The 27,137-nt window shown below is 42.1% G+C and overlaps 1 protein-coding gene across 1 annotated transcript in view; it reads right to left on the reverse strand.

The window, feature by feature from the left end:
* LOC117885848 (olfactory receptor 5A1-like) overlaps positions 1-26,226 on the reverse strand; it is a 32,399-nt gene extending 6,173 nt beyond the window's left edge. Inside the window, exons 1-2 of the mRNA XM_034787353.1 lie at positions 25,645-26,226; positions 3,405-4,315 (exon numbers count right to left, since the gene is read on the reverse strand). Coding sequence (XP_034643244.1) covers positions 3,405-4,315; positions 25,645-26,226 — 1,493 coding nt within the window. The remainder of the gene's footprint in view (positions 1-3,404; positions 4,316-25,644) is intronic.
* Between the last annotated feature and the right edge of the window lie 911 nt (positions 26,227-27,137).

Consider the following 27,137-nt stretch of genomic DNA (forward strand, 5'->3'; position numbering starts at 1 on the left):
CTCAGCTTTACACTATGAATTTCAGTGGAATTGCAAGGGTGGTCAGTCAGATCCATTGGTGCAGAACCTATAAAAGTGAGTAGTATTGCTGGAATCAAAAGGCTACTCTAGGAGAAATAAGAGAATTAATCTCACCCACAGTGAATTATTTGGGGTCAGGTTCTAGCCACAGTCACACTAGTGCAATGGTTCCCAGACTTTAACAACCTGTGAACCCCTTTCACTAAAATGTCAAGTCTCACAAACCACCTCTTAAAATTAACATTTCCAGGGATTTTCTCCTTTACCTGAGTATAAATTATAAAAGCAGTGATCTTGGAAATACACAATTTGTTTTTATGACATGCTTATTACACACTATTATTAATTATTATTTATCATTACAGTATTTTGATTACATTATGAAAATGGCAACACTCTTCCAAGATCTCACTTTCATAGCTTGTATCACTTTGAATAAGCCTGTTATAAGACAAGGCTCCTATGTTTCATCAAGGAATACCAGATGTGAAACAGCATGAAGGTATTTAAGAAGCCAACTCAAAGAGTTCCTCCTATACAAGCGTTCAGGTCTTGAGCAGTCCACGCAAACAATGCATGTTACAACAAAGCTTAAACTTGTTCTTCATAATCATTTTAAAAACAAGACTAGCTGCCTATTTAATTTTAAAAAACATCAAAAAATATCCACCTTCACGAACCCCAGTTCGGGAACCACTGCACTAGTGTAAACCTGGAGCAATTCCAATGAAAGGATAGAGTTAATCCATATACCTGAGGACAGCTAACAATGCTCTTTACTGAGGATGTTTGTTATTCAGAATTATTCTCTTACTAGTCTCCATCAGTAATTATGGGTACATGAATATGCTCTCACTTGCACTGCTATAAATCAGTAATAACTTCATTGGTGTCACTGAAGTAAATGAGATCACCACTGTTTGTGGCTAAAAGCCAGATGCTAGCCTCACACCAAATTAAGACCACATCTATCTGTCTACCTATCTCTTCATTATACAGAATCTGATGTGTTGGTTAATTTTGATTGAACAGAATTGTAACCATTCTTTTTGTTATCTAACTGAAAGAGTGTGATGCTTCAAATCTCTCTCTCTCTCTCTCTCTCTCTCTCTCTCTTTTAATTACACTTTCTTGCCACTTAATTTAATCATGGGATTAATTCTAGTAAGCCTTTGTGTAGTTTTCTTTGTGTTGACCCCATATATCACAGACTATGAAGCTATGGGGGTGGAAACACAATGACAATGGCCCATTTTGTTATCCTGGGCTTCCCAAGCCTCCTAAAGCCGCAGCTCTTGCTCTTCCTTGTGGGCTTATCTGGACACATCATCAAGATCACAATAGTTTGCATTGGCTCTTGCCACCACATCCCCATCTTCTTTGTCTTCAGTAACTTCTCATTCCTGGAGATCTGTTGCACCTCCAACACTATCTCTATGGTGTTGGAGGTCTTCCTGGCCAAGGACAAGTACATCTCATTTGTTGACTGCATCACCCAGCTGTACTTCCTCTATACCTTAGGGACTGCTGAGAGTTTTATCCTGGCCATAATGGCCCTCAGCTACTACTTAGACATCTGCAACACATTGCACTACCTGACCCTCATGAACAACAGGGTTTGCTGTTTGCAGGCCGTATGCTCTGGGGTAGGTGCCTACCTGGTCAAAGTTCCACCTTTGGTCTCACAGTGCAAGTAGCCATTCTGTGGAGCCAACAAAATCAGCCATTTATTCTGTAATACGCTAACCTGGCTGAAACTCTCCTGCATGGACCCAGATGAGGCAAAGAAAGTCTATTCATTATGTCCACCAGTGTAATTGTGAGCTCCTTCTTCCTGATCTTGGTCTTGTACCTCACCATCATCACAATCCTGCAGATGCCCCTAGGCCACAGGGCACCAGAAAAGCTTCTCCACCTGTGGATCCCACATGGCTATGGGATGACATGTTCCTGGACATGTGGATGACTTCCATGTGCTCCTTTGACTCAGTGTACTTCAACAAGGTGGTGTCCATGTTCTACAGGGTGGTGCCCCTCCTCCCCATGCAGAACCCCATCATATACTGCCTAAGGAACAAGGAGGTCAAAGAGGTACTGAAGAAAGTGATGAGAGTGGCTGGGAATTTCAAAGTCCCCTAACATCAAAAAGTAGGGTGACCAGATGTCCCGATTTTATAGGGACAGTCCCGATATTTGAGGCTTTTTCTTATATAGAAGCCTATTACCCCCACCCCCTGTCCTGATTTTTCACGCTTCCTGTCTGGTCACCTTATCAAAAAGTCAATTGAAAGTCAATTGGAACTGAACATTTCACTTCATTGCAGACCTCTCAGAGTCCTAGCCAATATCTGTATCTAAGTTACTGCATCTCCACTCTAATCACTCCTTCTCTGAAAAGATGTAGCTGAAATAGAAGAGGCCCATATGTATGTGAAATCGATGAATAGAGCCAAAGAAAGATTTCCATGTGAGGGGAAATTGAAATGTGTAAGCCTGTTTAGTATAGAGAGGAGATTGTTAAGAGGGGGCATCATAAAGGCACATAAAATAATGAATGATGTAGAAAGGTTAACTGCATGCTCTTATTTACAGTTTAATAGAAATCAAGCTCAAAGCAACGACTAGTGAAATTGAAAGGAAACACATGTATAAAATAAAATAAAAGGAAATATTTCCTTACACAACTCATAATACACCTATTAGAGACATTGTCTCAAAGTGGAATTCATCCAAGAACTCAGCAGGATTCCAAAAAGCATGATATGTGTATATGGCTGAGAACTTTCTCTGTTATGTTAGATAAGATGGAATTAAATATATAAGGGTTATAAACCCTCATGCTTCTAGGCATAAGGGAAGGGTTTTTCCAAAGCTGCTATAGGAGTTAGGCACCCAAATGTTGCTGTGCAATGGTTTGGGGTACCTAACTCACTTAGGTTAAGCATCTTAGCCCACGTGAATGAGGCTGGGATGATCATATGTCCCTTATAGGCATATAATTTTCCACCTTGAATTCATCAATATAGGATTTCTTACACTTTTCTGTGAGATACCTTCCTGTGAGGCATCCCATTAAGGTATTAAAACTATTTGGACCATTGGTCTGAAAGGTGTGACAATACCTATGTTACTAAAATGAACACTCAATCATTTACACAATATCAGGTTATCCAGTGTAATATTTATGCCATCAGGATTTAAAGCTGTGATTTTCAAAAGGGCTTACATCAATTAGACACCGTGATCCCATTAAAATTAAATGGTAATTGGGCAGCCAACTCCCTTAGCAACTTGGAAGATCTCAGCCCAGTTTTCTTCAATTCTACATGCTTTTACTAACATGCTATTTAAGGAGTTCTGACACTGAGAAACGTCTGACTTACCCTAAAAGTTTCCATGCAGCTGTTTTCACCTCCTTGTTTTTCAGTGTGTAGATGACAGGGTTTAACATGGGGGTTAAGATGCTGTACTGGATGGAGACCAGTCTTTCCAGATCTGATGAAGTCTTTGAGGTAGGCTTCATGTACCGAAAAAAGGCTGCTGAGTAGAACAAACCCACTACAATAAGGTGGGAGCTGCAGGTTGAAAAAGCTTTATACCGGCCTTCCACAGAGTGCATCTTCAGGATAGTGGAGATGATGTGAATGTAGGATATCAGAGTGAGGAGGAATGAGCTCAAGCCAAATAACACAGCAGAAGAAAGAAGCACCACCTTGTTGGTGAAAGTCTCAGTGCAGGAGAGCAGTAGAAGTGGAGGCAGCTCACAACTGAAATGATTGATCTCAGTAGGTCCACAGAAGTGTAACTTTATCATGGGAAGAGTGTTCACCAAGGAATATAAGAAGCCCATTGTCCATGCACCACCCACAAGGAGAATGCACACCTGCTTCTTCATAGTTACCAAGTAATGCAGTGGGTGGCATATGGCAGCAAATCGGTCATAAGCCATCGCTGAGAGCATGAAAACTTCTGCACAGCCTGACAAGAGAAAGAAGAAGAGCTGGACAATGCAGCCACCAACAGAAATGGTTTTCCATTTTGCTAGGAAGCTCACCAGCATCTTAGGCACTGTGACCGTGGAAAAACAGATATCAAGGAAGGATAAATTACTTAGAAAGAAATACATGGGGGTGTGGAGATGAGAATCAGCCCTTATCACCAGCATGATCAGCATGTTCCCCACCAGGGTAATAAGGTAAATGATTAAAAACACCACAAAAAGGAAAATCTGGAGCTGCGGATCACTTGAAAATCCCAAGAGAATAAACTCAGTCACAGTGGTTTGGTTTTCCAACTCCATGTATTTGGCAAATATTAACCTGAGGGGAAAAATTGCAATGAAATTACTGGAAATATAATACAGTTTATTAAAGGTTTAAGTAGTTATGTAAACTATATGCTATTTCATCATTATCATCATCCCAGGTTTCCCAGGCCCCATTTCACTACCCTATCACTACTTAAGTGACAACAGTAGGAGGCATACATTCGAAGGTGATATAGTGCTTATGAGCCTGAACAGATCTATTACATACTCTGTTATAGGTATAAAAGAAGTAACTGTTTCCAGGACTGGGATTCAAACTAAAACAATAATAATAATAAAAAAAACCTTGAAAAAAAATCACAGAAATTTCTCTAGGGTGAAGGAGACCTGGATTCTGGCCTTAGCTCTGCCACAAACCTGGGTGCAACTTTGTGGGACAGAAAACACTGCTTGGGTACAGTTTTCAAAGTGTGTGAATTAGGGGCCTAAATCCCATTGATTTTCAATGTGTTTTTGGCTCTTAAGTGCCATGGGGCCAGATCTGTAAAGCTATTGAAGTGCCTAAAATCTCAATAGAAGTTAGATACTTAAATGACCTTTAAGAATCTGGCCCTTAATTACTTTTGGAAATGAGATTAAGGCTCCTCAGCTCAGACCCTCAAAAGGATGTATGCAGCTAACTCCCTTTGAGGATCTGGGCCTTAAGCATACATCTACACAGCAAAAAACCCCAGGATAGCAAGTCTCGGAGCCTGGGTCAACTGATTTGGGCTTGCTGGGCTTAAACTACAGGGCCAAAAATAACAGTGTAGACATTGAGCTGGAGCCCAGGCTCTGAAACCTAGCAATGGGGTGGCTCTCAGAGCTCCGTACCCTTAGTCACTTAGGTGCTTTGGAAAATGTTACTCTCAGTCTCTCTGTGCCGTGGTTCCCCATCTGTAGAAAGAGGCTCATGCTTCCCATCCTCATAGGCATGTTGGACAAATAAATTCATTCAGTCACGTTTGTGAGATGCTCATATACAGTGGGAGTGCAGGAGGTTATATAGGCACATGAGCAGCTGTATAATCATAGACACTTTCCCAAGGTCAAACAGGAAATCTGTGGCAGAGATGGGACTAGGACAGAACTCCTGATTTTCCCTGCAGTGCCTTAACCAAAGGACTTTCAAAATATGCATTATGGAAGAAAGAAAATGGACAGCTATTGAAATTTTGGCCTGGGTTGGAAGCCAGTACCACTTGGATTTGTCTTAAGTGGAAGCAGGCTTCAGCTGCTCCCATTGAAGTTAATTGCACAATAGGCAGAGCGATATCAAGAAAAGGATAAAGCATAAATAAAGCACGAATGCAATTGGTGTGGCAGTACACTCTTTATCCTTTGCCTGGTGGAAAGATGAAAATGTAGGTCATTAGTATGAACTGATTCACAAAAAATATGTTTCAGATTTCTTTTGATTTTCATAGGATCAGGAATTATTGGGGTGGTATGAGATTGTATCTACCCAGATATTTTTAATATGGCTCCCGTCACCATATGATCAGAGAATCTCACAACTTTCAATGAATTAATACCTATATAGGACCCTTGAGGCAGGGAGGTATGACTGTCCCCTTTACACCAACGGGGAAGGAGAGACCAATGGAAATCAGCTAATGTAAGTAAATGAATGAATGAAACGTTCACAGAATTCCATTAAAATGTTGCTTTTGTACATTTTACAATAAAGAAAATAAAAGAAAATAAATTACTTTCCCATATGTCCAGCATTTATAAGGAGTGAAATAATGTAAAGGGGGCAGGGAAGCTAGAAAATAATGGAATCATGAACTGTATATGGCATTGTGAATGTAGAAAGTTTGAAACATGACAGCTAAAGCTGAGGCTTTCTGTAGACAAAATTAGAAAATTGGTGGTTGCATAGAATTCAGGAATACTTGATACTTATATGGATTAGTTACTTTGGAAATTGGAGAGAGAGAGAGAGAGAGAGAGAGAGAGAGAGAGATAGTGTCTCTGAGCTAAAAATTCTTTTCTAAGCACATGGATGAACCTCTAGATCTTACATTATGCAGCCAGGTAGCTAGAGTTAAGTGATTAGATAGATAGAAAGGTCTCTCAAGCGATGCATATGTTCTTAGCGAATGTATGATGTATGAATGGATAGGTAGACAGCCTCTCATGAGAGGGACAAAAAGGCAAAGAGTTAGACTAGATATAGATAAGAATAGTTAGATAGTTCTGAGTATAGCTTGACAGTAGATTTTAACATCAATAGCTAGATATATAGACTGAAATCCTGACTCCACAAAAATCAGTGGGAGTTTTTCCATTAGTCCTGAACATTTTCCTATTTGTTCCATCTGGCTAATTTGTTCCTATTTGTTCCATATGGCTAATTCATCATTTCAGTTGATGAAGTGCTAAGGAAACAAACACATTCTGTCCATTCTGATAAATGAATCAGATACTTACATGGATTTGCCAGAAGGCCAGAGACTGGGTCCACCAGCTTGGAAGACTCACTAACACCTCTGGTGGACAGAGTATCCTTTAAAGAGCTGATACGGTTTGTATTAAGAGCTCACTTCTATTTTCATCTCCTTCCTGATGTTCTTAGGGTTTAATTAGCAGAATCTCTCAGAGGACCCTGCGGCAAATACAGCACTAATTACAAGGACATGTCAGACCCTGCAAGGAAAGAGTTTAGATATGGATATTATCCTAGGGGATAATTACACCTTCTCTCTGGGCATTATATTCTTCAGAGCAATGATCTGAGGTCAGATCCCCTTTGCTGATGCTTATGGATCTATCAATGACATCTATCATCTTTAATCACTTCATTCATAAGGAAGGACCTGCATCTACACCACTGATCACTGAAGCAGGTCCTGCTTCTCCTGACCCACTTTCTCACTTCCCCACTGCAGCTTTTGTTGCCCATTCAGTGTATAAATTATACCCACTCACACTGGCTTATGCCAAAGTTTTGAGGTGTAGCTTGCTTCAACATCTATGCAGGTCCTGGCAAAAAAAAAAGATGGTGTTTCTAATCACTTGTCATTGTTTGCATTGTGACATAGAGCTGGTGGAAATTTTTAAGCTAAAACTGTTTTTTAAAGGAAATTTGTGTTTGGGACAATATTTTTAAATGTCTTCTTTCCATAGAAAATTTTGGCTTTTCATTGGAAAACTGAAAACTGAAGGTGTTTTGGCTGAAAATCTCCATTTTCACTTATTTATTTGTAACCTCTGCTTGTTCAAAGTGGAGCTCTGTCCTTCTCCAGTGGTGGCTAGTCCTCTGGAGATTGATGAGGCTACTACAGCCTTTGGTAAGAGAGTGGTATCTTTTAGCTCACACAGAAGCAGCAACTCATGGATAAGCCTCCAAAGGTCCCAGATTTGATCCCCACTGCCAACATTGTGTGTGTTGGCATTCCATATTTATTTATTTTTTAAAAGTCAAAATTTTCCATGGAAAATGTCAATGAAAACTTTTTTGTTTGTGTTCATTGAAGTTGTTTGGGGCGAGGAGTGGGGAGATCACACGTTCTGACTAGCTCTACTGATATATCTTTCCATGAGCTCTTTCCCATGCTACCATAAAGTAGATAAAGAGTTAACTCATTGTGTCCAGATGAAATTATTGGACACTTTGGGTGCTCAATAGCTCTAAAAATCTGGCCCATTGTTTGTTCTGTGTTGGAGCTGTCTGAAAATGTTCAGAAAAAAACAGTTTTAGCATCAGACAATACTGTTTGATGAAACCTTTTTCAGCAAAAGGAACTACTTCATTGTTATACAGGTCCTCATGGACCACAGAGGCTGATTTATGAGTGTCAGGGTCAGCTGCACTGGGAAAGTTCATGAGGCCAGAATTTTTTGCCTTTCGGGATTCTACATTCATGGACAGGCTGGGGCACTTCCCACAAAGTGACATGGTCATCAATGGAGTTATGGTTCCCATAGTTATTCTGGGGGACCCTCTTTTGCATTGTCTTATGAAACTGTACCTGGATTGCAGAGGCCTTGGTTTAATTACACTCTCAGCAGGTGCAGAAGGGTTGTGGAATGTGCTTTTGACAAATTGAAATCCAACTGGAGATGTCTACAGACCCAATTACAAATGGGTCTGTAGACATCTCCTATGGGATTTCAATTTGTCAGTGTCATTGAGCTGTCCGGATCATTGTGGTTCGCTGTGCTCTTCACAATCATTGTGAGGCCAGAGATGAGACATTTTCCCCTTAGCAGACCTGTGACATAGAGAGGCTACTGAATTGGTATACTCAGCCAGCCAGTGCACTGACCACTGCTGGAGTGTTGTGCACCCAGGTAACAGAAATTAGGTATGCTTTGTGCACCCACATTATAGATTTGCATGGCCCAATGAAAGAGGAGGAACAATACCTCTATGAATATGCTTGTGTGGGGCAGGTTCAGTTCTTGGCAGAGGCAGGGGTTTGATTACCACACCATGTATTTATGAATGACATGATTAATTATGAATTGGGGGTGGGGGTGAGGGATGATCCACAGTATGGATTCATATAAGGAAGTGACTAAAGTGTGGAGTGCTGCACCTAAATGTACAGAGGAATAGTGTTTCCTTAGTAATTGCAAATTGTTCCTGATCATGTGCTTAGCTTCTTTATTCCAAATCATGATTGAGCAATGAGACACAGTGATAGCAATAAGTTTTCTTAATAACATAAAGGGCTTTATTTTATTTATTAAAATTATACAACGGCCACCCATTGCCAGCCAGGCCAGCTGTCATGACAACACCAAACTCCAGTTACAAATGAATATTTTCCAAACCAAAACAACAACAAAAAAGTGCATGAACCAGTACAAACACAATAGAAATCCCCTACCACTGCATGTCCCCTGCCCCCTCTCTCTCCCCACACCTCTGGTTCTCCTTGCCTTCCTTTCCTTGTTTTCAATACATTTGGTACCAGGGCAGAGGAGTGGAAATATCCACAGTAGAGGAGATCAAGACACAGATATGCATGGGGTTTAGTTGCCCTGCCCAGATGCTCATGGGGCCTTATTGCATGGATCACCCAGACGTGGAGTTTTCCTAGCTGTTTCTGGACTGAGGGGATGCTTCAGGGGAACCAAGTCACGGTGTCGGAGAGGCACCAGGAACTGGTAATCTTGCAGCCATGACTGAGATAAGCCATTCAGACAGTTATCTCTCCTCCCTTAGCTGCCATTCCTGTCCCAGGATCAGTTCCAGGAACTTTGTTGCATGCATCTGTACCTGTGCTGAAACCAGTCCTCCAACTGCGTGTCAAGCCTCAGACTTTCCTCTGGCATCTCGGCATGCATTTTCTCCAGTCTTAAGTCCCTCTGCTTCTAGTACTGTACCTGCTTGTGGCCCTCTCAAGAACTTTGATCATAAGTTCATCATGGAAACATTTTCTCTTGGAACAGTCCATAAGGTTGGGCAAGGGTTGTACTGCACTGGGATTGAGCTGTGGAGGTACGGCAGATAGGGGAAGTCCAGGAACCTGCAATAGGACAAGACATACAGGATTATTATCTCAAATAGCTCAGTGGAGGAGCACAGAATTAATTCTTGTGGAATTTCAAGGACGTAAAATGTTACATTTCAACTATATTGTGAAAGGGATGATGTGATCTACAAATTCTTCCTGGACACAGTATGGTTAATCATATTTACAGTAATGCAGAAACAATGGTAAGTTAAAATTTCTAAGCTGTTTGTCTTACTTTTACCATAAAGCAACTTGACATTGATTGAAGTGGAGAGTTTGTCAATCCCAGTTAAGTTTATAAGCTGCTGTGTACTGTCTCTTTAAAGGAGCAGCAAAGTTGGTTCAGGTTTGTGAGTGCTATAGTAGGAGTGCCTGAATACAGTGTTAAGGCATTGTGGGGGAAAAATTTGCTAGGGCTTAAACTTTAGTTGGCTCGGGCCTGAACTTTGGGTCAGACCTGAACGTTAGTTAAGTTTATTGGAGAAGAGGGGTTCTTAGAGGCAGGATGAAGAAAAAGTACAAAAGCAGAACTATCTATAATCACAAGGTCTATGATTCATAATGGCTCACTAACAGTTTCGGGGGAAGCTTGGGAACCGCAAAGGGGCAGATTGTGAAAAACAGGAAAGCTTGCTAAGCTATATTCCCTTTTTGGGGAATGTATTCCAAATATGTCAATAATGTTGATAAGAAAGTATGCATTACCTAATTGTGGTTTCATGCTATGTAAGCTATTTGAAAATCTGTAGTCGGGGGGATTGCCAGTTCACTGGTACCCCCCGTGCATGCATGAAAATGAAGAGTCCTCAGACGATTCTGATCCAAACACAACATGTGGTCATTTTTCCACAACAGCATCTTTGGGGAGAACTCAGACCTCAGAAGGTGCTGGGATCACCCTAGCTTCCACAAGACAGGGTGAGGCCACTGTGCTGTGGGCAAACTGTTGGTGTTTATGGTTCTGAATCTAAGCGGCAAGGCATAGAGGCACCCAGTGTTTCAGGGCAGGAAGTGACAAAACCCCTTCTAGCCTGTGTGGAACCCCAGAATGTCACAGTCCCTAAGTATCTTAGGTGCATTTGAAGACCCAACCCAAGGAGTTGGATTTTTCAAAACACTTAGGGTGAGTTTTTCAAAGCCACCATAAGGCAGTTAGGCACCCAAATCCCATGGACTGCTTATGGGAATAGGGCACCTAACTGCCTAGTGCCCCTTTGAGACACTCCCCCTTCATATTGATGTAACTCTGATCCCCTTGAAGTCAATGGGAAGTATACCATTGGCTTCAAGGAGAGAAGAGTTAGGGCATCTCTTGTTGCTTTTGAAAACACCACCCAATAATTCTTCATAGCTGTCTACTGGGGTAAAGGATTTTGAGGGGATTAAAGAACCAGAATCCTGTAGAGTGAACAACACACTCTATTCCCCTAGGCTACCATACATCAAATTGCTTAAGCACATTCTTAACTTTAAGCATAAGAATACTCCCAATGACTACCCTTGTGCGAAAAGTGAGATACATCCAAAATTACCCAGCTGAATCAGGGCTTAAATTTTGAAGTCTTTGAGACTTAAGGATAAGATTTTCAAAGCCACTTGGGCTATGTGCACATCAAGGTCCTGTTGGACATCAATGGTGACTTTGAAAGACTCAGAGTAGAATTCCAGCTATTCTGCAGGTGTCTCTTGCCCTAGAGGGACAATTGCATTGGATATCCTTTGTATTTTGTCATCATCGTGGCAAATCCCAGAGGGATGTGGCCTCATAGAATCATAGAATTTGAGGGTTGGAAGAGACCTAAAGAGGTCATCTAGTCCAATCCCCTGCTCAAAGCAGGACCAACACCCTCTAAATCATCCCAGCAAGGGCTTTTTTCAAGCTGGGCCTTAAAAACCTCTAAGGAAGGAGATTCCACCACCTCCCTAGGTAATCCATTCCAGTGCTTCACCAACCTCCTAGTGAAATAGTGTTTACTAATATCCAACCTAGACCTCCCACACTGCAACTTGAGACCATTACTCCTTGTTCGGTCATCTGCCACCCCTGAGAACAGCAGAGCTCCATCCACTTTGGAATCCCCATTCAGATAGTTGAAGGCTGAAATCAAATCCCCTCTCACTCTTCTCTTCTGTAGACTAAATAACCCCAGTTCCCTCAAGTATCAGGGGGTAGCCATGTTAGTCTGTATCTACAAAAACAACAAGGAGTCTGGTGGCACCTTAAAGACTAACAGATTTATTTGGGCATAAGCTTTCGTGGGTAAAAACCTCACTTCTTCAGATACAACCAGTTCCCTCAGCCTCTCCTCGTAAGTCATGTGCCCCAGGTCCCTAATAATTTTTGTTGCCCTCTGCTGGACTCTCTCCAATTTGTCCATATCCCTTCTGTAGTGGGAGGGACCAAAACTGGATGCAATACTCCATATGTGGCCTCACCAGTGCCGAGTAGTGGGGAATAATCACTTCCCTTGATCTGCTGGCAATGCTGACAACAAGGGAACACTGCTGACTCATATCCAGCTTCTCGTCTACTGTAATCCCCAGGTCCTTTTCTGCAGAACTGCCTCCTTGCCGATCAAGCACCAAGATTGATCTCTGGCAAAGTGCTTACAGGGGTTTAGCTGTATATTCAGATTATGTCCATCACCAGCACATTCACATCATGAGGTGTCTATATTGAATCTGATTACCTGTGACAATCTGGTCAGTTGTCCTTATATCTGAAATGGCCAAGGGTTTCTATGCCTCTGAGCCTGAAAGTACCTTGAAAAAGGGTCATTGAATAACCTTGAGATAATGTAAAAATATAAACACATCCTCCACTGCATGAACTTCTAAGTGTTTTTCAAGCCCACTTAGGGTTTGTAATACTAAAATAGAGGATGATGTTTATGATTTCAGGACTATATCTTTGTCTTGAGGATTTTTTTGGTTCAATTGTTGTTTTCTATAATCAAGAATAGAATTTATCTAACATTAAAAAACAATAAATAAATAAATAAATAAGCCCCATACATACCTGTATGTAGAAATCACATCCCTCAATGAGGGACTGATACATAGCCTGTAATAGTCAGGGGAAAGGCTTCCATTGACTTCAGTTGGCTTCAGTTCAGACCCTTCGTGATTTTCACCTAGTCAGAATGTTAAGGATTTTAGTAATCTTAGAAACTGGGGAACTTTTTGGGAAGGAGGAGCCTATACAGGAAAGATGGGCTCCACCTAATCCAAAATGGAACCAGATGGCTGGCATGTCAAATTAAAAAGTTCAGAGAGGAGTTTTTAAATTAAGGGCTGGAGGAAAAGCGATGAGTGCAGAGATGAATGCATTTTGCATAGAGACTTTCCTTAGGGGAGGATTTATTAAATGGGATTCTCTATATCCTAGTAAACAGGAAAGGATAGAAAGTTGATAAGGTACAGGCAGGAACTGAAAAGAAACAGTGAAACAAAAAAGTCCCTTTCAAAAAGAATACATGATGGCAGACAACTAAATATTGACAAATTTGATAAGTGCTTGTATACAAATTATAGAAATCTAAATACTACGATGGGTGAACTTGAATACCTGATATTAAATGAGAATATTGATATAATAGGCATCACAGAAACTTAGTGGAATGATGATAATCAGTGGAACAGGGTTCAAAAAAAAGAAGTAGATGAATTAATAGAGAATCAGTGACTCTTAGCCAGGATGGGCAGGGATGATGTCCCTAGCCTCTGTTTGCCAGAAGCTGGTAATGGGTGACAGGGGATGGATCACTTCATGATTACCTGTTTTGTTCATTGCTTCTGAAGCATCTGGCATTGGTCACTGCTAGACGACAGGATACTGGACTAGATGTAACTTTGGTCTGACCGTTCTTATGTTCTTATGGTAATAGCAGGTTACAAAATATATACAAATGGCAGTGTAGGTCATTCTGGTGGGTGTGTGTCACTACAATTGAAATGATTAAATGTCTCAAACCGTACCATATAATCTCTATGGATAGAAATTCCATGCCTGAATAGAATCATAGAATCATAGAAAAAATATCGGAGTTGGAAGGGACCTCAGGAGGTCATCTAGTCCAACCCCCTGCTCAAAGCAGGATCAATCAACAACTAAATCATCCCAGCCAGGGCTTTGTCAAGCCTGTCCTTAAAAACCTCTAAGGAAGGAGATTCCACCACCTCCCTAGGTAACCCATTTCAATGCTTCACCACCCTCCTAGTGAAAAAAGTTTTTCCTAATATCCAACCTAAACCTCCTGCACTGCAACTTGAGACCATTATTCCTTGTTCTGTCATCTTCTACCACTGAGATCTGTCTAGATTCATCCTCTTTGGAACCCCCTTTCAGGTAGTTGAAAGCAGCTATCAAATCCCCCCTCATTCTTCTCTTCTGCAGACTAAACAATCCCAGTTCCCTCAGCCTCTCCTCATAAGTCATGTGGTCCAGCCCCCTAATCATTTTTGTTGCCCTCCGCTGGACTCTAATAATAAGAGAATAGCAGTAGGATGGTGAAAGAGATTGTGAAGTGCTCAGGGAGATTAGAGAGAACAGAAAATTCAACAATTATGCGTTATTTTAGCTATCCCCGTATTAACCAGGTACATGTCAGCTCAAGATGGAATGCAGAGATCAAATTTCTAGACACCATTATTGTCTTCTTCTTGGAGCAGCTAGTCCTGGAACCTTCAATGAAAGAGGCAATTCTTGATTTAGTACCAACTGGCACACAGGATCTGGTCCAAGAGATGAATATAACTGAACTGCTCTGTAATAGTGATCATAATGTAATTAAATATTACAACCCTTGTAGGAGGAAAATACTAACAAAACCAACCAAAGTAACATTTAACTTCCAAAAAGGGAACTACACAAAAAATAAGGAAGCTAGTTAAACCGAAATTGAAAGGAACCGTCATAAAAGTGAAATGCCTGCAAGCTGTGTGGAAACTTTTAAAAACACTGTAGTAGATATTCAAACTAAATGTATACACCAAATAAATAATAAAAAAACCACCAAGAGTATGAAAATGCCACCATGGCTAAACAACAGATTAAAAGATGTGATTTGAGGCAAGAAGACATCTTTAAAAATTGGAGGTCAAATCTGACTGAGGAAAATTGAAAGGAACATAAAGTGTAAAAGCATAATTAGGCAGGCCAAAAAAAGAATGTGAAGAGCAGCTAGAAAAAGACACAAAAACTAACAGCAATTTTTTTTATAAGTACATCAGAAGCAGGAAGCTTGCCAAACAATCAGTGGTGCCACGGGATGAATGAAGTAATAACGGCGCCCTCAAGGAAGACAAGAGCTTTGGCTGTCTGCTAGAATGAGTGTGGTCTACTCCATCTCCATCTTTGTGTATATGTGTCACTTACCCACTGCTGGAGGGAATGAGACCTGGTCCTGGTGCATGTTTTTGTAGTTTCCAAGGCTTGAAAGAACCATTGTGATCACTTAATCTGACCCTCATGTGTAGCACAGGTGAGACAACATCCCCAAAATAATTCCTAGAGAAGAACATTTAGAAAAACATCTAATCTTGGTTGAAAAATTGCCAGTGATGAAGAATCCAACATGACCCTTGGTAAATTGTTCTGATGGCTAATTACTCTCACAGTTAAAAATTTATATCTTGTTTCCAGTCTGAATTTATCTAGCCTCTACCTTCAGCCATTGGATCATGTTATACCTTTCTCTGCTAGACTGAAAAGGCCATTATTAAATATTTGTTCCCCATGCAATTTCCAATAGACTGTGATCAAGCTGTGACGTTGCATTCTATATGATTTTATGAAAATATGCTAACGTAACTGGAATATGCTTTATGCAAAAGGTCTCTTGTAAGGTATCATTAGAAAGCTTATAATCTAGAGTGTGATCATCCTATTTGTATAAATGAACCACTCTTATATCTGAAACTAGAAATATGAAATATAACTCTGAGGGCCTATTGTAATTATGCAAAGTGTGGGTCATTAATGGTGGTTTGAAATCTTGATGACTCCCATTAACCAGGACAATTGACTGCAGATGGCTCTGTTTTACCCTTAAATCTTCCTGTATACGTGTGCTGGCAAGTGGGTAATGAAGTCTTACAGTGACATGTGATCATGTCACCTGTACTGGAATCTATCTGGGATTCTGCCTGTTCCGAGGGAAGGGCAGCAAAGGGCTGATAGGATTGTGAGAATAAATAGTTGGCTAAGGGAGTGGTGCTATAAGGAGGGCTTTGGGATGTATGGCCACTGGGAGGCTTTCGGGGACAGACACTTGTTCTCGCGGGATGGGCTTCACCTGAGTAGGGAAGGAAATAGACTTCTGGGAGGGAGGCTGGCTCATCTTATCAAAAGAGCTTTAAACTAGGAAGTTTGGGGAGAAGGTTGGGAAATGCACAGTTAATCTCCACGCCAGATTCCAGTATTGAAAAGCTGAGTGAAATAAGAGGAGACATAGCCGGGGAGATGAGATTGGACATAGGAAGGACAGGGGGGACGGACACAAAGAGGTCCGCAACATACAGTGCTACTAATGGGAGACAGGCTAAACGACATACATTAGGGTGTTTGTACACCAATGCGAGAAGCCTAGGTAATAAAATGGAGGAATTGGAGCTCTTGGTCCGAGAATTGAAACCGGATATCGTAGGAATAACTGAAACGTGGTGGAATGGCAGTCACGACTGGAACACAGGTATGGAGGGGTATGCGCTGTTTAGGAAAGACCGGGATAAAGGTAAAGGTGGGCGGGTGGCATTGTATGTCAATAGTGAAATAAGCTGTAAAGAAATAATAGTGGATGGAATAGATAACACGGAGTCTGTCTGGGCAATACTCACACTGGGTAAAAGGACTACTAGAGCCTCTCCGGGGATAGTGCTTGGGGTGTGCTATAGACCGCCGGGATCGACCCAGGATATGGATAAGGAACTATTTAATGTATTAAGGGAAGTAAATACTAATAGAAACTGTGTAATTATGGGGGACTTTAACTTCCCGGATATAGATTGGGGAACAAACGCTAGTAGCAATAATAGGGCTCAGATGTTCCTAGATGTGCTTGCTGATCAATTCCTTCATCAAGTGGTAGCTGAACCGACGAGGGGGGAGGCCATTTTAGATTTGATTCTGGTAAGTAGTGAGGACCTCGTTGAGGAAGTGGTAGTGGGGGACAACTTGGGCTCCAGTGATCATGAGCTAATTCGGTTTAAACTAAATGGAAGGAGTAACAGAATTAAGTCAAAGACTAGGGTTTATAATTTTAAAAAGGCCAATTTTAACAAATTAAGGGGACTGGTAAGGGAAGTGGATTGGGCAAACGTATTAAGGGATCTAAAGGCAGAAGAAGCCTGGGATTACTTTAAGTTAAAGATGCATGAGCTGTCAGAGGCCTGTATCCCCAAAAAGGGAAAAAGATTACTAAGCAAAAGATTTAGACCGAGCTGGATGAGCGACCGACTCAAAGGGGCGATTAGGAAAAAAACAGAAAGCGTACAAAGAGTGGAAGAGGGGAGGGATCAGTAAGGAAACTTACCTTAGTGAAGTCAGAGAATGTAGAGATAGAGTGAGAAAGGCCAAAGGCCGTGTAGAGTTGGACCTAGCGAGGGGAATTAAAAGCAATAGTAAAAGGTTTTACAGCCATATAAATAGGAAGAAAGCAAAGAAAGAAGAAGTGGGACCGCTGAAGACTATAGCCGGAGAGGAGATTAAAGATAATCTAGGCATGGCACAATATCTCAATGAATATTTTGCATCGGTGTTTAATGAGGCCAATGAAGGTACTAGGGATACTAGCACCGTTACAGAGGGGCATACAGGATGGGGGATTACCGCATCCGAGGTAGAAACAAAACTTGAACGCCTTAATGGGACTAAGTCGGGAGGACCGGACGATCTTCACCCGAGAATATTGAAGGAATTGGCGCGGGAAATAGCAGGCCCATTAGCGATAATATTTAATGAATCTGTAAACTCGGGGGTGGTCCCGTTAGACTGGAGAATAGCCAACGTGGTTCCTATTTTCAAGAAAGGGAAAAAAAGTGATCCGGGTAACTACAGGCCTGTTAGTTTAACATCTGTAGTGTGCAAGGTGCTGGAGAAGATTCTGAAAGAGAAACTAGTTGAGGACCTAGAGGTTAATGGCAATTGTGATAAATTACAGCATGGTTTTACGAAGGGTAGATCATGCCAAACGAATCTGATCTCCTTCTTTGAGAAAGTAACGGACTTATTAGATAAGGGAAATGCGGTGGACCTAATATACCTGGATTTCAGTAAAGCGTTTGATACTGTACCCCATGAGGAATTATTGGTTAAACTGGAAAACATGGGGATCGATATGAAAATCCAGAGGTGGATAAGGAATTGGTTAATGGGGAGAATGCAGCGGGTCGTATTAAAGGGTGAACTGTCAGGTTGGAGGGAGGTTACTAGTGGAGTGCCTCAAGGTTCAGTTTTGGGACCCATTTTATTTAATCTATTTATAACTGACCTCGGAACCGATTGCAAGAGTGGGCTGATAAAGTTTGCAGATGATACGAAGGTGGGAGGAGTTGCAAATTCGGAGGAGGATAGGGATATTCTGCAGGGAGACTTGAAAGAGCTTGTGAATTGGAGTATCAGAAATAAGATGAAATTTAATAGTGAAAAGTGTAAGGTGATGCACTTGGGGATGACTAATAACAATTTTAGTTACAAGCTGGGGACGCATTGGTTAGAAGTAACGGAAGAGGAGAAGGACCTAGGGGTCCTTGTAGACCGCAGGATGACTATGAGTCGACAATGTGACGTGGCGGTGAAAAAAGCCAATGCGGTCTTGGGATGTATTAGGCGAGGTATATCTAGTAGGGATAAGGAGGTCCTGCTTCCGTTGTATAAGGCGCTGGTGAGACCTCATTTGGAGTACTGTGTGCAGTTCTGGTCTCCCATGTTTAAAAAAGATGAACTCAAACTGGAACGGGTGCAGAGAAGGGCGACTAGGATGATCAGAGGAATGGAAAACCTGTTGTATGAAAAGAGATTAGAGGAGCTTGGGTTGTTTAGTCTGACAAAACGAAGGCTGAGGGGGGATATGATTGCTATCTTTAAATATATCAGAGGGATAAATACAAGGGAGGGAGAGGAATTATTCCAGCTTAGTACTAATGTGGACACGAGAACAAATGGATATAAACTGGCCGTGGGGAAGTTCAGGCTTGAAATTAGACGAAGGTTTCTGACCGTCAGAGGGGTGAAATATTGGAACGGCCTTCCGAGGGAAATGGTGGGGGCGACGGACCTGTCTGGTTTTAAGATTAAGTTAGATAAGTTTATGGAGGGAATGGTTTAATGGTAAAACATAGTAGCCAAGGAAAACCAAGCAATGGTACGTAAATAGCATAATGGCCAACAAGGGTCAGGCTAGAGACTCTTGCCTACATGCTCGGGGTATTACTGATCGCCATATTTGGGGTCGGGAAGGAATTTTCCTCCAGGGTACATTGGCTGAGCCTCTGAAGGTTTTTCGACTTCCTCCGCAGCATGGGGCAGGGATCACTAGCAGGAGGGTCTCTGCCGATTGAAGTCACTAAAACACAGGATTGGGGACTTCAACGGCAGAGTCCAGGGAAGGGTCTTGTGGCCTGCAGCATGCAGGGGGTCAGACCAGATGATCATAATGGTCCCTTCTGACCTTAAAGTCTATGAGTCTATGAGTCTATTTAACCTAGGGCTTTTCCATTGGAGGGGTAGGGGAGGAACCCAGAGGGACAAAGGAAGTAAGTTTTGGCTAGTGCAATTAGGGAAACTGTCAAGATTAGGACAGATAGTGCTTTGTCAGAGCAGCAGATAGGGAGTTGCTCTGACAACCTGGACTGAAATGTTCCAAAGGAAGAGGATTGTCTAGGCCTAGTACAAACCTAAGACATGCCTTTGTACCCTTTGGTACCTGAAATACATGTTGTCAAAACAAAGAGATATGGGATACACCATGCTGCCAGAAGAACAAGGTAGAAAGCTGATTGGTTAAATGTAATTTCAGATTACTTACATAGTACCTTGTACTTGCAAATAGGTTGGGTATAAAAAGATGGCTTTAAGGGTACAACTTTGACAGTACAGCTTCTGCATAATGTGAATGTAACAGTGCTGTGTGATACGGCTTCCTGAGACTGGCATTGTATTGAACCTTTGTCCTGTACTTTATTATTATTGGTTTATAGCAATCAACCTGACTGGTGTTGCTGAGTTGGTCTCTTGAATATATTACATACCAAACTAAAGTGTGGTCAAGCAACTGAGTGAACAATTTATTCCCAGGCATTTATTTCCAGGCATTCAGAGTTGGAGGGTATGGGATAGGGGGTAGGGCTGGGACAGCAGGGTGTCTGTGGGTTGGGATTGAGGTGCAGCAGCAGAGCTGTGTGTGTTAGCCCAAAAATTGCATAGAAGGCAGGGGCTGCAAGTCAAGATTAATGGGCATCGGCAGAGCTTTAGGAGGCACAGAGGAGCACAGGACTGGGACAACAAGAGCCTGTGGGTTGGGATTGAGGGGAACTGGCAGAGCTATGGGGTGGGGGCTTTGCAGGGCTTTGACAGCTGGGGACTATAGGGTCAGGATTGAGGTGAGTGTGTATGTGCATGTGCACCACTCAGTGATGAATAGCATTAGGTGGAGGGGGCTGTGGGTTAGGACTGAGGGCACAACTGGGGTTCATGGTGGGCAGAACAGCAAAGCTTGTCACAGTCAGGCAGGTTTACTGATCTCTGTCACTGAGGCCTAGAATACTGGAATTGCCTTTCACTCACTGCACCTGGGCCTTTCTGCCTTGGCTAACCCAGTGGGAATCTCTGGTTTGTTTACATGTCATTTTCACAGCACTCCCTCCTCCCCGTGAATCCCCTCACTAGTGAGACTCTGGTGGAATTTCTGAAGGAAGGGATCACCTGTCACAGGAGCTGGCTTGACTCCTTTCACTTTACACATCAGGGGGCTATTTGACATAGGAACAAACCCTCCTCTACTTGAGCTACATTGATGACATCTTCATCATATGGACACACGGAAAGGAGGCCCTTGAAGAATTCCACCTGGACTTCAACAATTTCCACCCCACCATCAACCTCGGCCTGGACCAGTCCACACAAGAGATCCACTTCCTGGACACTACAGTGCAAATAAGTGATGGTCACATAAACACCACCCTATACCAGAAACCTACTGACCTCTATATGTACCTACATGCCTCCAGCTTCCATCCAAGACACATCACAGGATCCATTGTCTACAGCCAAGCCCTAAGATACAACCGAATTTGCTCCAACACCTCAGACAGAGACAAAAACCTTTATCAAGCATTCTTAAAACTACAATACCCACCTGGGGAAGTGAGGAAACAGATTGACAGAGCAAGATGGGTACCCAGAAATCACCTACTACAGGACAGGCCCAACAAGGACAATAACAGAACACCACTGGCCATCACATACAGCCCCCAGCTAAAACCTCTCCAGGGCATTATCCACGATCTACAACCTATCCTGGAAAATGATCCCTCATTCTCACAGACCTTGGGAGGCAGGCCAGTGCTCGTTTACAGACAACCCCCCAACCTGAAGCAAATACTCACCAGCAACTACACACCACACCACAGAAACACCAACCCAGGAACCAATCCCTTTAGCAAACCTCGTTGCCTACTCTGTCCCCATATCTACTCTGGCGACACTATCAGAGGACCCAACCACATCAGCCACACCATCAAGGGCTCATTCACCTGTATATTCACTAATGTTATATATGCCATCATGTGCCAGCAATGCCCCTCTGCCATGTACATTGGCCAAACTGGACAGTCCCTTCGCAAAAGAATAAATGGACACAAATCGGACATCAGGAATGGTAACATACAAAAGCCACTAAGTGAACACTTCAATCTCCCTGGTCATTCTATTACAGATTTAAAAGTCACTATCATTGAACAAAAAATCTTCAGAAACAGACTTCAAAGAGAAACAGCAGTACTAAAATTCATTTGCAAATGTAACACCATTAATCTGGGCTTGAATAGGGACTGGGAGTGGCTGGCTCATTACAGAAGCAGCTTTTCCTCTCCTGGAATTGACACCTCCTCATCTATTATTGGGAGTGGACTACATCCACCCTGATTGAATTGGCCCTGTCAACACTGGTTCTCCACTTGCAAAGTAACTTCCTGCTCTCCATGTGTCAGTATATAATGCCTGCATCTGTAACTTTCACTCTATGCATCTGAAGACGTGAGGTTTTTACCCACAAAAGCTTATGCCCAAATAAATCTGTAAGTCTTTAAGGTGCCACCAGACTCCTTGTTGTTTTTGTAGATACAGACTAACACGGCTACCCCCTGATACTTGACTCCCCTTCCTTTGTCTAACATTAATCAATGCCTCTGATTTTCCTTGCTAATCAATCCTGCTGGGACTGCCACTGCGACCTGAATTTTCCAACAGCATTTCCTGTCTAATGGCCCTCCACAGAACCCCTTAAAATGACTAGTAACTTTGCTTCTGCCACTGCCCCTTAATTCCTTGAGAGGTTTGACAAATCTCCAGGCAGTGCCCAGGTCTCAGCTGAGATTTCTCAGAGTGCAGATTAAGGCATGTGAAATTATAACAACCTGTGTGTTCTCTTATAAATCTCTACAGAGTTATGGCTGCTGCATGGCTGATTGGAGAGATTTCTTTTTGGTGGCTGTGTTACTAACAGGGTTGGTTTTAATGAGCACACAATGAAGCAAGGATTTAAAAAAAAATTATCCTAAGCAAGAGTCAGTGAAATTAACATGTTTCAAATGAAATTGATCAGGGTTCCTTCATGTTGCCAGCTGTCACTCCAGATCTGGGATCAGACATATAGAAACAGTGGCATCCTTAAGGTCAAGCACCTTACACCCTATGGACAGATTCTTCATTGCCACTTCTTTGATCAGCCAGCAGGGACCAAAATAACTGTTGTTAAAGTTTATCCCTTTGCCACAGTTGCCCTTAGCAGAGTGTTATAGTCATACTGAAAGCCTCTTGTCAGCTCCAATTCCCATATACTTTGACTGTGAAATTAGCTGCAAATGGATTGAGAAGGAATATATTTCACTTACCAAAAATCATGATATATTTTTCAATTGAATTTAATGTCTGTGACTCTGAAATGTACCCACTCAGTAGCCTCTGCCTACATAAGAACATAAGAAGGCCCATCTAGACCAGTATCTTGTCTTCCAACAGTGGCCAGTGCCAGATGGGTCAGAGGGACTTGAACAGAACAGAGACATCCAGCGCATGGGGTTGCATCACTGACCATCTTGGATAATAGCCATTGATGGTCCTATCCTCCATGAACTTATCTAATTATTTTTTGAACCCAGTTATACTTTTGGCCTTCATCACATTCCCTGGCAACAAGTTCCATGTGTTGGTTGTGCATTGTGTGAAAAAGTACTTCCTTTGTTTGTTGTAAATCTGCTGCCTATTAATTTAATTGGATGATCTCTGATTTTTTGTGTTATGTGCAGGGGTAAATAACACTTCCTGATTCACTTTCTTCTCATCATTCACAATTTTATAGATATCTATCATATCCCCCCATAGTAAGCTCTTTTCCAAGCTGAAAAGGCCCAGACTTTTTAATTTCTCCTCATATGGAAGCTCTTTCATACCCCTAATAATTTTTGTTTCCCATCTCTGTACCATTTCCTATTATATACTTTTTTTGATATGGGTGTGATACTGGCAGACCAGATGCCAGCTCGTGTCCAAGCCTAAGGTCAATTCACTTGTGTATTACTATAGATCAAAGTCATTGTTAAATGTATCAGAGTATTTGGTGTTTAAGCTTCATGAAAACTAAGGGGATGTTACATGCATTGTTTTCACTTATCTGAATCCTGTTATAATGTAGTAGTAAACATTTACACTGTGTATACCCCTGTAACTAAATAACCTATCTAGCAAGAAAGAACCCTTGTGGAATGCAAATGATGACCATTAATACAAAAGTGCTAATTTCCATTGTAGTCATTGTGTGTAATGATCGGAGGTCAAAGACTTAAAATGCATTCCTCAATCTCTGTTATCAGAGGAAAAGCCCACACTGTCACCTTCTTTTCTGTGAGAAGAAACTGTAAGAATGGATTAAAGGAAAGATCCTTCATCTCTGGCCTATTTGGATTCTAAAATGGCAGAATAACTGACTGAGAAAATGGAAATTATTCTGAGTAGTCCCGAGAACCTTTTTGGAAACTTGCAGATTACTACATCTCTGCTACCATTTGGAATTACAAACTGTGACTCACCTGTGCCTATATTTTACATGCTTTAACCACTCAATAATTCTCATTCTTTTTTCTTAGCTAGTAAACGTCTAGTTAGTTTACTATAGAGTTGGCTACCAGCATTGTCTTTGGTGTGATATCTAGAGAACCAACTGATCTGGGGTCTCTGACCTGTTTTCTGATAGTCTGCCCAGTGGTAGGTACTTGCACTTGTGAGCCAATCCAGACATTGTGACAATGGGGAAACCAGAACGGCACATAGTATTCAAGGTGATGGGGTATCATAGATTTGTATAGTGGCACTATAATATTTACTGTCTTATTATCTATCCCTTTCCTAATTGTTCTTAACATTCTTTTCAATTTTTTTTTTTACTGTTGTTGCACATTGAGCAGATGTTTTCAACGAACTATCCACAATGACTCCAAGTTCTCTTTCTTGACTGCCAGCCTAGCAACTGGCAGGCAAGCTGCCAGGAACAATACCTGTCTAGGTCCCAGGAAACTTGCTGAAAATTCAGCCTCACTGGCTCCACAGCACCCCACTTGGTGGGCAGACACTCCCCAACTCTCTGGACAGCTACCTCCTTGACTACCTGGGTAGCCATCAATTTGACTTCTTGGACTACCTAGACAGCTCAGTGACCCACTGGGAAATTTCCCCTTGGTTTTCCTGAAAAGGCATTTTTTGATACTTTCCCTCCTGTGAACACTTTTTGTCCCTGGTCCCTGTTGACTTGGGATGCAAATTTGTTCAAACAGCCACAGGAGGAAAGCTCTGTTTTCCAGGCAGTTCTAATCCCTGCCTTGTTCATTGCAGAAGCTGGAAAGAGTGTAATCAATGGTGCATAGGCCTACTGGAAGAGAAGGGATGGTCTGGTGGTGTCAGGCCAAGAAAATTGGTTTCCAGTCCTGGTTTTGCTACAGATTTCAGAATGTCTGCTGAGTCACTTCCATCAGAATTTTCCTGGGTGACCAGTAACTGTGTGCTCCTCATTGCCTAGGTACACAACAAAGAGAAGGGTTGAGTACTGATAACAACAGCAGAGGTCACTGGGAGTACCAGGCCATCCTCAGAAATCAAGCCCTAGGAGTCTCAGTTCAGTTACTAAGGCAGCCAAAACTAATGGGTGCTTCTGCAAATTCCCCCCACCCCACCCCCCAGCAGTGTGATTATTCAAAAGTCACATTCTTTGAGGCAGAACAGGCTGGAAAAGCTGCCACTCAGGGATAGCAGGGAACCATTTTGTGCCACATATGTCTCCTCAAGGCTGTTTGGATTTCCCTGTTCCTTAGGCTGTAGATAAAAGGATTCAACATGGCAGGCAAAACAGTGTAAAACAGGGAGAGAAGTTTACCACTGTCTGGAAACTCACTGGACCTGGGTTATAAATAAAGGATAATGCCAGAACCATAGAATAAAGCCACAACGATGAGGTGGGAGGAGCAGGTGGAGAAGATTTTCCTCTTGCCCTCAGCTGATGTCATCTTGATGATGGTGGCAATGATCCGGATGTAGGACAAGAGAATCAGGGCAAAGGGCACCATTCCAAAGAAAGTGACCACCATGTAAGTCAAGGTTTCATTCATGGATGTGTCAGCACAGGCCAGCAACAGCAGAGGGGCTGAGTCACAGAAGAAATGGTTGATCTTTTTGGAGCTACAGAAGGGTAAGGTGAACACCAAACTTGTCTGCACTACCTGGGCCGGGATGCCGATAGTCCAGGAAGTGGCTGCCAGCAGGACACACACCTTCTTGTTCATAATCATGGGATAACACAGGGGGTTGCATATTGCCACGTAGCGGTCATATGCCATGGTGGCCAGAAAAGAAGATTCTGTGATCCCAAAGCAAAGGAAGAAGAACATTTGCACGGCACAGCTGGTAAAGGAAATGCGTTTGTCCCCTGAGATGAGGCTCACCAGCATTTTTGGGACAGTGACCGAGGTGTAACCAACCTCTAAGGCAGACAAATTAGAGAGGAAAAAGTACATGGAGGTATGAAGGGTTGGATCCACCAATGTTACAAGGATAATGAGGAGGTTTCCCATCACAGTAACCAGATAAATGGCTAACACTGCAACAAAGAGTAAAAACTGCCTCTCTGGAGAGGTAGAAAATCCCAGGAGAAGGAACTCAGTCATCACCGTTTGATTCAAATTCATTGTTTCTTCATAGGTTTTCAACTGGAAGACAAACATAGACAAGCATAACATAGTGTATCTCTAGCTCTTATATCAATTAAGACTGGATGCCTTTCTGGAAGATAGGTGGGCTGATGGGAAACCTAGAGTTCAAGGGTCTGCCGCTCTAGGGCAGCCCAATGGGGCACGCTGCCCTAAAAACGGGGCTCCATTCCCTTCTACAGAAAATGTCAAAAATGGTGGTTTTCATTCTGAATAAAACCCACTTTTGAAATATTGAAATCTTTCATGAAACAGGATCACGTTTCTCCGGCATAACTAGAGCTGGCCAAAGTATTTGTTTTAAATCACACTGTTACGAATGAACATGAATGAAGAGGGGAAAAAAGGGCCAAGTATCAGATTCTACCACTCTGGTCAATGATACCTTAGTCACTGATGAGTGACACTGATTTCAAAAGAGAGATTCCATTACCCTTTCTCTCAGGCTGGGATTTTCAACAGAACCTAAGAGGTTTATGCTTTTAAATTTCAATGAGATTTGGGCACCTCATTCCTTTATACACTTGGAAATTCCAGTCTCATGCTGATTTAAATAAGACCATTCAAACATGGAGGCACCAACTCAACATGTATAAGAATGCCAGCCTTTGCAATGAAGATTACTTGAGACACAAATCCCATTGACTTGGATCATTATTTTCTTGGGTCTAATACTCGAAAAATCATAAATATTTCATACTAAATGTACATACACTCCATTTCTCAGGCCCTGATTTTATAATCAGATTCATGTGGATTTTCCTGTATGCCCATGTGGAGATCACTGAAGTCAATGTTTTCTCCCTTTCCCCTGCATTTTATCTGTCTTGTCCAGTTAGAGTAAAAGTTCTTTGGGGCAGGGACTTTCT

Source organism: Trachemys scripta, chromosome 12 (assembly GCF_013100865.1).
Source record: "Trachemys scripta elegans isolate TJP31775 chromosome 12, CAS_Tse_1.0, whole genome shotgun sequence".
Lineage (NCBI taxonomy): Eukaryota > Metazoa > Chordata > Testudines > Emydidae > Trachemys > Trachemys scripta.